At 43.0% G+C, this 15,759-nt stretch overlaps 1 protein-coding gene across 1 annotated transcript; it reads right to left on the reverse strand.

Annotated features, from left to right (window-relative positions):
- Positions 1-4,051: 4,051 nt before the first annotated feature.
- LOC115197389 (all-trans-retinol 13,14-reductase) lies at positions 4,052-14,362 on the reverse strand. The gene is made up of 11 exons (XM_029758842.1): positions 14,088-14,362; positions 13,057-13,239; positions 12,626-12,867; positions 11,596-11,797; positions 11,200-11,397; positions 10,991-11,110; positions 10,099-10,237; positions 6,471-6,580; positions 5,640-5,809; positions 5,268-5,427; positions 4,052-5,085 (listed from the first exon to the last, which is right to left on the reverse strand). The coding sequence occupies exons 1-11, from the start codon at positions 14,245-14,247 to the stop codon at positions 4,940-4,942; spliced, it is 1,830 nt and encodes a 609-aa protein (XP_029614702.1). The 5' UTR covers positions 14,248-14,362; the 3' UTR covers positions 4,052-4,939.
- Positions 14,363-15,759: the final 1,397 nt, after the last annotated feature.

Raw genomic sequence — 15,759 nt, forward strand, 5'->3', positions numbered from 1 at the left:
CCCTAACATTAAAATTGTACCTCAAAACTTAAAAAGAAAATCTATGTACAGGTATGACCTTTCCAAGTATATAAACAGAGAATATATATATGAAATAAAAAGGGCCATAAAGAACCAAATGTGCAGTTGGAACAATATAAAGAATAATGCATTCACTTATATGCTCATACAGCAGTGTCATTCCCTTGCAGCAACTTGAGATTAATAATATCACTTGTAACAACAGCAATATCCCTCAGTAATAAATTAAAGCACACACATTCTGAATTATTAAGATTTTGTTCTCCTGCAAAATGTTCTAGCAGCTCGTTTCTGCATTCTGACTGCCTGGTATCAAATACAGAGCGGAAAACAAATCAATCAACAATGCATTTTTTAATTGAAACAATAACAAAGTGGACACCCCGCCTGTTTTGGTTAAAAGTTGAGGGATGGGCCTGGGGAAATGTAACCACTCTCAAATTCAAAAGATGGATGAAAAGACTGACCATCTCTGATATAAAAATTATAGTTTACCCATGTTTTGAGGCTATACAGTGATTTACATCGTTCACAAACATTGGAGTAAAACAAGCTTATATTTTGGTTTCTGATGGGGTACAACAGCTGAACTAAGCTCATGAGGCATTTATAAGTTATATTCTTCAAAAATGAATGGTTATGTACTATTATTCATTTATAAGTAAAAAAAAAAATGGATGTAGCAACTAGGATTCTAGCTATAAACTAATTTGTTGTAGTAAAGCAATATATTTGTTGTAATTTAAATCACTGTCAACTTTCCTTTTCCTTCCACTTTGGGTTTTCATGCCATAAGAACCGCAGTTTCTACATCGCTTGATATAAATGTGTTTTTTCACAACACAAAACTAGTCTTCAGAAATGCAATTCAGATAAAACCAATCAAGATTTGGAAATTCATGTTGAACAAATTACCTTTAAAGGGGCAATGCTACATAAATGTTTTGACTTTTAAATTGATGATATATACCCATTGATTGTTGAAGAATATAACTTAGAAATACCTAATTAGCTTAGTTCAACTGTCGTACCCCATCGGAGCCCAACTTATAAGCCAGTTTTACTTCATTGTTTGTAAATAATGTAATTGTAAACAAACACTATATAGCTTTAAAACATGGTTAAATCTATCATTTTGATATCATGCATGGTCAGTCTTTGCATCCTTAGCTCTGTCTATGAACTTGAGATTCAATTTCTCCACCCCTCAACCTTTTACCAAAACAGTGGCAGGGTGGCCACTTTATTGCTTAACCTGCAGATTTACCTTTTAAATACTTTCACTTACTTTTATTTCCATTCCAAAATTCTACATTTCGATTTAGTTACATCAGATCTTACGGCATGGGAACCCTCAGTGTTCTATAGGCTAGGTAAGAGGACTCCAAGAAGAATGAACCTCCGTCCCAGCTCTCCCCTCTTCTCTCCACATCCTGCCAGGTTGTGAGTACTCAGGCGCACGCCAGGAAAGGGTGGGAGAGGGCTCTGGAAGCTGAGATGCGATTGGCCGGGCTGAACGCTAGACATTGCTGCCGGCAGAGAACAAGAGTGTGCTTTAAAAGAACAATAGAATTTCAATGATTCATTAACTCGGAAAATGCCTTGTAACAGAAACACGGTTCAAAATGTGTATATTGTACATACAAGGAGTAGGTTGTTCTCCTCCTGGCCCAGGTTGGATAAGAGCTGGGTGCAGGGGTCTCTGGGGCACCAACTACAGGTGTAGGTGATGGGGCTCTCCCTGGGCCAGTCCTCCTCGCTGGACAAGCCAATCACCCTGTGGGACATGGGGAAGAGCACAGACACACCACCAACACAAGGCACTGGTAAAACACACATCATACATTATTCAAATGCTTTTATCATAAACGACCGATCAAAAGTAGGGCACGGATGAAGAAAAAAACTAAAATATTTTCTGGAGCTGCTGAGCCTCAGCGTATCCACGGAACAATGGTCTCAAAAGGAACAGTTTGGTAAAAATGCAGCCGGCGCTCCACATGTCCACGGAGGAGCAGCACCTCAGGGGCCCCTGTACCACAGTGTCACCACCTGAAGAGAGAGAGAGAGCGAGGGAAGAGAGAGGAAGGGAGAGGGTGTGAGACGTTGGATAGGACATAGAGAGAAAGATACTTTTTACTTTTATGCATAGTCCCTTTACCTTAGTTAGGCTGGGGGACAATGGCACTGTGACAATTGAACAGATTGTGCATTCAAAGGAGGATGTTCTACTCTGTAGACTTACACAGGGTGTAAGGGCGATGCGATAGGTGTAGATGCACGCCAGCCCAATGTCAGCAATCTTCACTTCTCCACGGCTACTAACCAGTACATTCTCCGGCTTCAGATCGCGGTGCACCAGCATGATGGTGTGCCGGAAGTCCAGCCCATGCAGCAGCTGCATCACCACATACTGTACAGACAGGAAGCAGTATGACAGCATTGCTCAACCACTTTCTCCTTCTGTGGCTTATTCTGACAAGATATGAGGACACCTGGCATGAAAAGTTCAAAAGAGAGTACAGTAAAATGTTATACTAATTGTTAATGGAGTGCTTTGGAGTCATTGAGGGTTTTTTCAGATGCAGGTATGTAAGGGGGCTAAGTCACACCTTAATTTTGTCAAGACTCAGTCCAGTGCTGGGGACCATGGTGAGGAAGGTAGACAGGTCCTGGTCTCTGTACTCAAACACCAGCGTCAGGTCCAAACTCCTGTTCTTCAGACCAGCAGATACGTCCAACAACATTTCAGTAAGATCAGCAATTAAGGTCAATCATTGTGAACCATTTATGCTAATGAAATGGCATGACACCATGGTATACAATTATATAACACCATCACAGTGATTTTAACCCCAAAGATCATTATGTATAATTCAAAGGCTATGCATAAATGTTCAGATTTAAATAACAGAAAAATTAACTTACTTTAAAATGTTGGGATGGTTGAAATACCCGATCTCACGAGATCGCAAGAGCGCCACCTCCCGGATCATGAAAGCAGGAACGCCACTCTCCGTGACTCCGGGTATGTTCAACTTCTTCACCGCTACAAGTCGCTGTTGATCGCAGACCTCTCTGGCCCTGTACACTGCCATATGCGCCTTCACCTCTGTCTGCAAGTATTTCCTAATTCTGATGCTCATCGCACCCATTGACTTCCATGACCGGCCGATTTCGTAGTTGGATGCAACTAGGATGGAACAGACCGTGCCGTAAATGCCTGTAAACAAGCGGTCAAGTAATAAACTGGACAGTGATGTGAACAACTGCTACCTCCAGCCTACGCCTTTTACTGGTAGCCAGAGGCTTATGACTGTTCATGTGGGGGGGTCAAGACGTTCATGAGACTTATTTAGCTAGCCAGCTAAATGAACTACTTATGCAAGCGTGAACTTAAAGAGTTTAGTAAGCTTTGCACAAGACACCAATTTTATGCATTGCCGCTGGCTAGCTAAGTAGCCAGCAATCTTCATCCATCTCCACCTAGCAATCACTTGCTAGCTAACCAAAGGGAATCTCAAAGCTGCTTTCTGCAATGTGTGGTTAGCTACACTTAGCTAATATTTAATGAATTGTGATTAACTTACCTTCTCACATAAACTGCAGAGATATATACATTTTCAAGACGCTCATAAATTATGGGACAGCATTCTAGTAAGGCCCCTTATTCTCCTCAACTAATCAGACCTCTCATCACTGCCGACAGACGTGGTCATGGAGAAGACTGCATTGCCATCATGTCTTGCACCTTATGGACAATTTCTATATACACACACGTTTATCCATGGGATATTGACGAAAGAATGATAAATGCACTTTGATTTATCATAATAATCAAACAATATTCCAGGCCAGCCATGATAACAGTATCAATAGAATTCTAAGAGATGATGACGAAAATGTTAGGAAACAAATCTATTCAATCTCTGATGAATCCTTCATTATCACAGTTTGTATTATTGTTACAAAGCCCCCCCATACATTTACAGAGTGGAATAATTCATTTTTACAATGATCCGCATGAAGATATTTTTGTATTCAATGTTTAATAACTCAAGGCATGTTCATTCAAAACAGTCCAATCTTTACATCTGTCTTCAACTGGAGGAATTAGACGTTTACAGTGGTTAGTGTTACAGCAAAGAGCTTTTAAACCTGGTTCACAATTTTGTTGTTACACGGCTTTCTTGCAACAGTAGAGGGAGGTTCAATTTCACCCTACATTATTGCATAGGTGAATTTAGCATAACTGGTTGGAAGACCGTCTGAAAACTCAGACAGAAGCCTGTTATCCATCCACAGTATATTGTGTAATGATAAATTATTAAACATGTTTGCAGTAGTTATTGGTACTGGTATCAAAAGTATTGGTAACTTAATCTACTCCACCCAACACTTTTGTTTTCAATATATTAAGAGTTAAAATATTTAGTGATAAATCACATCCATCTGCACACTTGATTTATGAAAACACAATGGGGAAAAAAAAGCTATCTATCCCTAGGCAATCATTTCCAAAGGTCGACTGGTTGTAAACTCAATTTCACAGATCTGGTGCAGGTAGCATCCACAGAAAGATTCCTAGACTTTCAAATGCGTTTTCCCTCAACAGTGAGACAGAGCAGAGTTCTCTTCACTCATTGATTAGAATAGTCACACCCTCAAACACACAGTAACCAACTTGAGGCATCTTTTCACTGCGTTGACTGTAGGACCAGAGATTGAAGCCTGTCCCCTGGGCTTGTGTTAATGAAGCTTTCAGTGAGCTGGGTGAAGTTGCCCCTAGATAGTGATCTTGGGTCAGTTTAGCATTTTCCCCATTAATGTGGATTGGGGAACTTTATCCTAGATCTGTACCTAAAGGGAAACTTCACCCGAAGCCACAACGGGGTTGAGGGAGGTGGTCAGTCTTGTGTTACTCCAACTTCTTAGTGTTGACACGTTTGGTCTTCTTGGCCAGAGCAATGGCATCCAGGTGCAGGTTACGGTTAAGGATGACAGAACCACAGGTGAGAGCCCCAGCCAACGCGCCAGCAAAGCCACACACAAACACGTCCTGACCTGCACACAGAACACAAACATCAACACGCAGTAGAAACCAGAGCCGATATAGACCTTTAGTAATACTGAAGTCAAACTTACGACTTATCCAAATGCAAAGACGTGTTAGTCTATCAAAAACATAGACATATAGCTTATCTCTGATATTTCCATGGACCCCGTCAGCCGTATAAGATACTGACCTGTGAGGTAGAGGTTCTTCAGGGGTGTCTGGGGCCTCATGGTGATACTGCACTCAGCGCTGAAACGAGCTATGCCATGGTCTGCTCCGTAGATCTCCCCTTTAGGGGCTCCAATGTAGTGTGTGTTTGTTATGGGTGTTCCAGCCTCGATGAACTCAACCTAAAGACAGAGAGACAGAGAAATGGGAGATGTATGCATTGTGAACAGGGTATCTACTACTTTCCATCGAGGTATCAAGTTACAACATTTGTCAAATTTAAAAAAGGAAACTTGTCTATGTTACAGCTTACTAGTGCATCCACCATAGAGATGTTAGTTTCCTGGAAAAGGCAGTCTACCAGAGTTTAGTGTGAACGGGCTAAATGCTCTACCTTGTCCCTGGTAATCTTGGGGAAGACGCTCATCACCACCTCCAGAATCGAGTCACAGAATGTCTGTTTCAGCTCCTTGTAATCAGTCCCTCTGTTGGTCACCTTGTCATCCTTCCACTCCTCAAACCACTCGTAGTTAGCAAAGCTCACCAGACTCAGGGTGGACTTGCCTGTGAAGAATTGGAAATGAAAAAAGGGTTGAAACATGTCTGTTCAGCCTTCATTCTGATGGCATCAGATATTGTAGTTGTGTGCATTTCCAATCATCTAAATGACTAAATGTTTTGGTATGGTGTAGATCAGAGACCAGCAGGCTGGTTCCAGGAACACATTGCAACACTAATGCATCAACATTGGACAGTCAATAGAATGGAACAAATCAACTTTACAACCATCTGGTACCTGATAGAAAACTACAGAATCCTGTAGTATGTTGTCTTTAGTATTTTGTCCTAACTGTTGTCTTGTCTGTGTTACCATGAAGTAATTTTATTTTTTATTTTTTTAAATGTATCACAAAAAACAGTCTCACATCAGGAATAAAACGAGGCCTAACACCCAACACTGCAACCCTCGGGAAAAGAAAGGATCAACCCAGAAACACCTGGAGGAGAGATGCCCAGGCCGATATGGCGAGAGCAGCCTCAACCGGTACAACTTGCCTCGAACCGAGTAATATGTAGGACAGTAGCCAATGGATTGTGCTCCTTATAGGAGCCAAGGGTTTAAATAAGTAAAGTAAATCAGTGGATGATGCATTTCCAAGGACAGAAATAATTAAATCATTTAGTATGGTGAAAATCAGTGCCAGCACTAGTCTTGTTTCTGTACCTGGTGATCGTTCCTCCCAGGTGGGATCTTTGGCTGATGGAGAGGCCGCAAAGAGGAGGGGCACACTTTTCGCTGACTCCTCCCTGTTTCCCTTCAGATAGGTGACAACCCTGTAACATCCAGATAATGGGATTAGTAAAATACTGTAGGCTCTTTAACACTACCGTAAAGAACACTTCACCCTTCTCAGATTCTGGCACAGACATAAAAACACATATACAGTGCATTTGGAAAGTACTCAGACCCCTTCACTTTGTTACGTTACAGCCGTATTCTAAAAAGGATTAAATTGTCCCCCCATCTACACACAATACCCCATAATGACAAAGCAAAATGTTGTAGTTTTTTTTATGTTGGCAAATGTACATACACACACACACACAAATAATCATACATAAATACATAAGTATTTAGACCCTTTACTCAGTACTTTGAGGAAGCATCTTTGGCAGCGATTACAGCGTTGAGTCTTCTTGGGTATGACGCTACAAGCTTGGCACACCTGTATTTGGAGCGTTTCTCCCATTCTCCTCTGCAGATCCTCTCAAGCGCTGTCAGGTTGGATGTGGAGCTTCGCTGCACAGCCATTTCCAGGTCTCTCCAGAGATGTTAGATCGGGTTCAAGTCCAGGCTCTGGCTGGGCCATTCAAGGATCTTCAGGGACTTGTCCCGAAGCCACTCCTGCATTGTCTTGGCTGTGCGCTTAGGGTCGTTGTCCTGGAAGGGGAACCTTCGCCCCAGTGTGAGGTCCTGAGCAGGTTTTCATCAAGGATCTCTTTGTACTTTGCTCCATTCATATTTCCCTCTATCCTGACTAGTCTTCCAGTCCCCACAGCATGATGCTGCCACCACACTTCGCCGTAGGGATGGTATTGGCCAGGTGATGAGCGGTGCCTGGTTTGCTCCGGACGTGACGCTTCACATTCAGGCCAAAGAGTTCAATCTTGGTTTCATCAGACTAGAGAATCTTGTTTCTCATTGTGTGAGAGTCCTTTAGGTGCCTTTTGGCAAACTCCAAGCGGGCTGTCATGTGCCTTTTACTGAGGAGTGGCTGTAATGCTGCAGAGATGGTTGCGTTTCTGGAAGGTTCTCCCATATCCACAGAGGAACTCTGGAGCTCTGTCCGAGTGACCATCGGGTTTTTTGTCACCTCCCTGACAAAGGCCCTTCTCCCCTGGATTGCTGAGTTTGGCTGGGCAGCCAGTTCTAGGAAGAGTCTGTTGTTCCAAACTTCTTCCATTTAAGAATGATGGAGGCCTCCGTGTTCTTGGGGACCTTCAATACTACAGACATTTTTTGGTAGCCTTCCCCAAATCTGTGCCTCGACACAATCCTGTCGTCTCGGAGCTCAACGGACAATTCCTTCGACATCATGGCTTGGTTTTTGCTCTGACATGCAGTGTCAACTATGGCACCTTACATAGACAGGTGTGCCTTTCCAAATCACATCCAAGCAATTGAATCTACCATAGGTGAATTCAAATCAAGGATGATCAATGGAAACAGGATGCACCTGAGCTCAATTTTGAGTCTCATAGCAAAGGGTCTGAACACTTACGTAAATAAGGTATTGTTTTAAAAAATTGTATTAATTTGCAAAAAATTCTAAAAACCTGTTTTTTTGCTTTGTCATTATGCAGTACTGTGTGTAGATTGATGAGGAAAAAATGCAATTTAATACGTTTTAGAATAAGGCTGTAACGTAACAAAATGTGAAAAAAAGTGAACGGGTCTGAATACTTTCAAAATGCACTGTAGACCATGCTTGTTAAACAGTGTGAATATCTATTGAGGTTCCAAACATGTTGTGAAATAAGTATAATGATGAGTGGTGAGTGTGAACTGATACTGTCTTATAACAACTAAAATGCAGTGTCGTCAAAACAGACAGATTACTGTAAACAGCACAATCTTTGACGCACACAGTAAAAGGGAGTGAAATACAGAATGCATGACTACACGCACTATCACAGTCTCATGTACCGTAGGTTATGTAATGTAACAGCAACACACTTCTCTCTCAAAGTCCACACCACAAGACCTTACACAATGTCCGTCTATGCAACACATCAGATATACAGTTGAAGTCAGAAGTTTACACAGTCAATTACAATTTGGTAGCATTGCCTTTAAATTGTTTAACTTGGGTCAAATGTTTCAGGTAGCCTTCCACAAGCTTCCCACAATAAGTTGTGAATTTTGGCCCATTAATCCTGACAGAGCTGGTGTAACTGAGTCAGGTTTGTAGGCCTCCTTGCTCACACACGCTTTTTCAGTTCTGCCCACACATTTTTTATAGGATTGAGGTCAGGGCTTTGTGATGGCCACTCCAATACCTTGACTTTGTTGTCTTTAAGCCATTTTGCCACAACTTTGGAAGTATGCTTGGGGTCATTGTCCATTTGGAAGACCCATTTGTGAATAAGCTTTAACTTCCTGACTGATGTCTTGAGATGTTGCTTCAATATATCCACATAAATTTCCATCCTCATGATGCCATCTATTTTGTGAAGTGCACCAGTCCCTCCTGCAACAAAGCACCCCCACAACATGATGCTGCCACCCCCGTGCTTCACGGTTGGGATTGTGTGCGTCGGCTTGCAAGCATCCCCCGTTTTCCTCCAAACATAACGATGGTCATTATGGCCAAACAGTTCTATTTTTGTTTCATCAGACCAGAGGACATTTCTCCAAAAAGTACGATCTTTGTCCCTATGTGCAGTTGCAAACCGTAGTCTGGCTTTTTTTAATGGTGGTTTTGGAGCAGTGAAGCAGTCGAGTTCCTAGCTGAGCGGCCTTTCAGGTTATGTCGATATAGGACTCGTTTTACTGTGGATGTAGATACTTTTGTACCCGTTTCCTCCAGCATCTTCACAAGGTCCTTTGCTGTTGTTCTGGGATTGATTTGCACTTTTCGCACCAAAGTACGTTCATCTCTAGGAGACAGAACGCGTCTCCTTCCTGACCGGTATGACGGCGGTGTGGTCCCATGGTGTTTATACTTGCGTACTATTGTTTGTACAGGTGAACGTGGTACCTTCAGGCGTTTGGAAATTTCTCACAAGGATGAACCAGACTTGTAGAGGTCTACAATTGTTCTTTTGAGGTCTTGGCTGATTTATTTTGATTTTCCCATAATGGCACTGAGTTTGAAGGTAGGCCTTGAAATGCATTCACAGGTACACCTCCAATTGAATCAAATTATGTCAATTAGCCTATCAGAAGCTTCTAAAGCCATGAGATCATTTTCTGGAATTTTCCAAGCTGTTTAAAGGCACAGTCAACTTAGTGTATGTAAACTTGTGACCCACTGGAATCGTGTTACAGTGAATTATAAGTGAAATGATCTGTCTGTAAACAATTGTTGGAAAAACTACTTGTGTCATGCACGAAGTAGATGTCCTAACCGACTTGCCAAAACTATAGTTTGTTAACAAGAAATGTGTGGAGTGGTTGAAAAACGAGTTTTAATGACTCCAACCTAAGTGTATGTAAACTTCCGACTTCAACTGTATGTTAATAAGGACAAATAAGGTGTGAATTAAAAGAAATAGACAAGTCATTAGACAGTGAGGCCAATGGGGACACGCCAAACATTTAGGGTTAAACAAACAGAGGAAGGACCTACAGTTCATCCATGTTGTGCTCTGTGAAGATCCAGTAGTTGTCTGCTTTGAGGCCCAGGTCCTCCTTGGTTCCAGTCAGGCCCAGGAAGATGCTCAGACCTCCTGCCCCGTTTTTCACCATACCAAGCTGCTTCTGGATGGCTGCAGGGCATCACAAGATCATACAACATTCATGATTAGTAGGGATGTGCATCTTTCCATTTCAAGATGATTCTATATGCATCTAGATACATGGGCTCCGATACGCTAAGTTTGAAACGATTCAGTGCAATTCGGTTTGATTAGAGGAACAAATCGATGCGATGCACTAACATTTGTTGCATAAACACATTTTAAATTAAAATCTGCAGCTGATGTAAGGGATGTATAGGTCTATGGTGTATGATCAGGAATAGGCCTACCCCTCATTGGTCAGCGCGCAAAGCTGTGGACAGCGTGCTGGGCTACTGCCAGGGGTTGTTAGGCATGCAAAACTACTTGTAGATCAATGACTGTCAACATAATTCCATACATAGTTCCGACACTGAATGAGAGGAAGCAAGTGTCACAAAAGATTAGGTATTTTTGGAAGGTAGAAAGAATGTAATTTTACCCCCCCCAAAAAATTGTGTATTAGCAATTCGTAACATTTTAATCGATTTTCTGACCGATGCATGCTACATTTGGATCGGTTTGGGGTCTCGATGCACTCATATCTTAAACATTTGAACCGGGGAATAATGCCTATTGGTGAACTGTTGCATCCTTAATGATTAGGCATCACAAGGTCATAGAAACATTATGATTAGGAAACAACATCTTGACAACGGCATCGATACAAGTGTCAACTAACAATTCAGTTTTTTTAATGCAGATATCTTGAACATACACCCACACCATAATACCCTCACCCACCTGGCATGGCCTGGAGTTCCTTGGGCAGCAGCTTCTGGTAGGTGTTGAAGATGCCGGCATTGGAGATGACCATCGGAGCATGCACATGGATCTCCTCCTGACCCTTCATCACGCTCACACCTGAAACCATGGGAACCAGATGTGGTCAAATCTGACCATCTGTGTGATCAATCAATTCACCTTTCAACCAATCAACCAGTCCTATTCACCAATAGCCTCCTTGTTGTCGTTGAACAGGATGCGGTTGACTGGGGCGCGGACGAGCACGGCCCCCCCGGCTTTCTCAATGATAGGGATCATGTGGTAGGCGATCTCACTGGCTCCTCCTATTGGGTACCAGGCACCAGTCAGGTAGTGGCAGATCAGCAGGCTGTGCATGGAGAAGCTGGCATCCTTGGGCATGTTACCTGCAGTTACACACAACAAAATTGAGTCTTATAAAACCAAACACACAACAAAAAGAGATGCAATTAATTTGGTCCATGTGGAAAGCGTGTCCCCCAAATGGCACAAATGAGTGAACTACATAGGGAATAGAAACGCAGTCTTTCCATTTGAGATGGCTGTGGTTATGCTCTCCACTATCAGGAACTACAGCAGCCTACCGTAAGTGCCAAAGATGTAGCTGAAGACGGCCCTGAGGTCGTTGTTCTCAGTCAGCTCGTTGACCACCTCGGTCACGCTGCGAGACGCCATGCGGAAGAAGAACGACAGACGACTGGCCAGGCCTGTGTACACCAGGAACTTGGCTAGGGGGACAGGAACGAGCTTCAGCAGACACAGGAACCAAACGCTGTGTCCTGCTTTCTGTTCATGGAATTCATACATATACAATACCGTTCAAAAGTTTGGGGGTCACTTAGAAATGTCCTTGTTTTTGAAAGAAAAGCACTTTTTTTGTCCATTAAAATAACATCAAATTGATCAGAAATACAGTGTAGACATTGTTAATGTTGTAAATGACTATTATAGCTGGAAATGGCACATTTATTATGAAATATCTACATAGGCGTACAGCGGCCCATTATCAGCAACCACCACTCCTGTGTTAGCTCATCCAACTTTATAATTTTAAAAGGCTAATTGAGCATTAGAAAACCCTTTTGCAATGATGCTAGCACAGCTGAAAACTGTTGTCCTAATTAAAGAAGCAATAAAAAAACTGGCTTTCTTTAGACTTGTTGAGTATCTGGAGCATCGGCATTTGTGGGTTCAATTACAGGCTCAAAATGGCCAGAAACAAAGAACTTTCTTCTAAAACTCGTTAATCAATTCTTGTTCTGACAAATGATGGCTATTCCATGCGAGAAATTGCCAAGAAACTGAAGATCTCATACAACGCTGTGTACTACTCCCTTCACAGAACAGCACAAACTGGCTCTAACTAGAATAGAAGAAGGAGTGGGAGGCCCCGGTGCACAACTGAGCAAGAGGACAAGTACATTAGAGTGTCTAGTTTGAGAAACAGACGCCTCGCAAGTCCTCAACTGGCAGCTTCATTAAATAGTACCCGCAAAACACCAATCTCAACGTCAACAGTGAAGAGGCGACTCCAGGATGCTGGCCTTCTAGGCAGAGTTGCAAAGGAAAAAAAACATATGAGGTTATTGATGACGTCACGTAACAGCACCATACCTTGACCAGCCTCATGTACTCATCGATGGCCGCCTCCTCCCCAGGGAAGAACTTCTTCAGCTCGTCAGGGAAACGGTTCCTGCCGCTGTAGATGGGGTAGGTGCGCCTGTTCTCAGGAGGGCCCAGCACCACCTGGTCAAACGGGTTGTCCAGCGGCTCCCACTGCAGCTGACCATTGGTCAGCTGGTCAAGCATGCAGCGGAAGGGCTTATGCTCCAACAGGTCCCCGATGTAGTGGATACCTGAGGTGGAGGCATGATTGATTGATTGATTTAAATCATCCTTGATTTAGGTCAACAACACAAATAGACCAGGTTCATAGCCACTACCACCTCTGAGTAAAGGAAAGTACCTACCACGTTTAGTAAGGAACTTTAAACTGATAGCTGCCTTCTAGGTAAGGAAAGGTAAACTGATAAGAGCCTTCTCACCCACGTCAAACTCAAAGCCTTTCTCTGTAAAAGTGTGGCAGCAGCCTCCGGCCCGATCATGCTGCTCCAGAACCAGGACCCGCTTTCCAACCTTAGCCAGCAGCACCGCCAGACCAAGACCACCAATTCCACTGCCAATGACAATGGCATCTAGTTTCTCAGGTACTTTACTGGCCAAGAAGCCTGGTTGGGAAGAGTAAAAAACGTACAATTAACAGAGATCTTGCCAGTTAAATGTTCTTACATGAAACAAATAACGATGTATACCAGCAATATTATCCCTCGGACTGTGCAAAGGCAGCCTATAACCACGTTTCCATCTAAACCATTTCATGGGGATGAATTACCTGACCCATGAAAAAAAAAGTCAGGACCGCATTTTCATGGAAACATTGAAACGCAGTACAATTATGTAGGCCTAAACAGAATTTGTTCGTTCGACACGGTGGGGTCTTTTTGTGTCGGTAAAATTAATTGTGTGCACTACGTAATAACGCACAGCCTTTTCTTTTATCCGCAAAAAGTCCGTTTGATGGAAACATGTCGTGGTTTTATGCAGATTTTTGAATATTCGCGTGAAAATCTGTACCAAATTGGATGAAAATGTAGCTAGTGGAACTGAAACAAGTGTGTGTTTAGCAGCTATAAACATGATATAGTGCGGGGTGGATTGCGTTTCAACAATGAGTTTAGTCACTAGTGCAGTACAGCAGCAATGTCCAGTTTGTGACGCAGTACTGTAGTTGACAGTGTAGCCATAGGAAATTGTAAATCGCTGTCAGCGGTTCTAACAAACGAAATAGTTGCCTGACCTGCTTTCCTACTGCAAATGAATGCTCATGAGATACACGTGAACGACAGAGCAATTGAATTATGCAACAAGATATAGCTTTCGAAACACACACACCGAACAAGTGTAACTGCCAAAAAAAGAATGACAAAATGCAAATCTGTTTCCGCACATATTCCTAGGAAACTATATTTCGTGCATATATCGGTGATCGGTCAAACCTTGTGTCCACGAGACTCACCCTGCTTCAGAACTTTGTTTTTCTCCTTCTTTTGGGTGACCAGTGGTTTAAGCGGTTCACGAGTGTCGATATCAAAAGGATTTGGTCCGGACGTACGGAACACATAGTTGTATAAGAATGCAGCTAGAGCCGCACAAATGATTGCTATAATGATCCACATTTTACCAATTTTAATCAGCGCACCTTCTCACTTTAAGTGGATACACACTTCCGCGTGGGAACAAGGTCTGCAGTGGTTCAGGGCAACTTGGAACCCTCCCACACATGACAGATAGCACATTTGTTTAATGGAAGTATTTGTGGTCGTATCACCGTCGTTTTCAGCCAAAGAACGTCGGTATTGTTAAATAGTGTAAAAAACAACGCCCATAGCTGATACAAAACTGCTCATTCTCGCAGATTTTATAATGAGAGGATTCTATTCAACTGGCCCGGGTCGGCGTAGTTTCCACCGGGTGAATGCATTCCTTTTGGAAGCGGGCTGCCTCCCAGGCATGAGCCGGCTGTACGTAAATCTCAGTTTTAGCCGAATAACGTCAGATTTTACTTTTCGCAGCAGGTTAGGAGAATTCACGTAGCAGGTTATGATTAGTTTGAGATTAGGAAAAGGGTTCACTTAAAAGCAAAAAATATACTTTCAGTGGCGTAGCCATGGGCATAGGCCCACCCACTTGGGAACCAGGCCCAGCCAAACAGAATTAGTTTTCCCCCAAAAAAGGGCTTTATCACAGACATAAATACTCCTGTTTCATCAGCTGTCCGGGTGGCTGGTATCAAATGATCCCACAAGTGAAGAAGCCGGATGTTCACTTTCAGGGATGCAACAAGATGGCGCCGACAGAGATGGTCGCCTCGCTTCAGGTCCTTAGAAAACTATGCAGTTATTTGTTTTATTATGTATTATTTCTTACATTGTTAGCCCAGATAATTTGAAGTGTTTTTAGATACAGCCGAGAATAACTATTGTATATAAAAGCGATGTCAACTTACCATCACCAGGAATACGTCTTTCTCGAAGCGGATCCTTTGTTCGGACCACCACCCTGGACATGCGATCTTATCCCAGAGCCCGACCCAAAACAACGCAGTCACCGCAGGAGAGGCAGACGGAGCGGCCTACTGGTCAGACTCAGAAGGCGAGCACAGCATCCACCGCTTTCGAGCATATTACTCGCCAATGTACAATTTCTAGATAACAAGTTGGACGAAATTAGGGCACCAGTTGCCTTCCAGAGAGACATTTCATGGAAACATGGCTCACTCGGGATATGTTGTCAGAGTCGGTACAGCCACCCGGTTTCTTCACGCATCGCGCCGACAGAAACAAACATCTCTCTGGGAAGAAGGGCGGGGGCGTATGCTTCATGATTAACGACTCATGGTGTAATTACAACAACATACATGAACTCAAGTCCTTTTGTTCACCCAACTTAGAATTCCTTACAATCAAATGCCGACCGCATTATCTTCCAAGACAATTCTCTTCGATTATAGTCACAGCCGTGTACATCTCCACCCCAGGAGACACTGTGGCCCCATCCGATGATACCCCCAGACAGGGCCAAGCAGGCACACAGTACATATTCTTAGTGTGTGTGTGTGTGTGTGCGTGTGTGCCTGTGTGCATGCATATGTGCATGTGTGTTTATGTGTGTGCGTCTATGCGCATGCA

The sequence above is a fragment of the Salmo trutta genome, chromosome 1, assembly GCF_901001165.1.
Source record: "Salmo trutta chromosome 1, fSalTru1.1, whole genome shotgun sequence".
Taxonomy (NCBI): domain Eukaryota; kingdom Metazoa; phylum Chordata; class Actinopteri; order Salmoniformes; family Salmonidae; genus Salmo; species Salmo trutta.

Coding starts and splice junctions, on each gene's coding strand:
- LOC115197389 (XM_029758842.1), bottom strand. CDS start 14,247: ATGTGGATCATTATAGCAATCATTTGTGCGGCTCTAGCTGCATTCTTA. Junction 11,398..11,595: donor CTACATCTTTGGCACTTACG/GTAGGCTGCTGT, acceptor GTGTAACTGCAG/GTAACATGCCCAAGGATGCC. Junction 5,086..5,267: donor GAAGAACCTCTACCTCACAG/GTCAGTATCTTA, acceptor TTCTGTGTGCAG/GTCAGGACGTGTTTGTGTGT.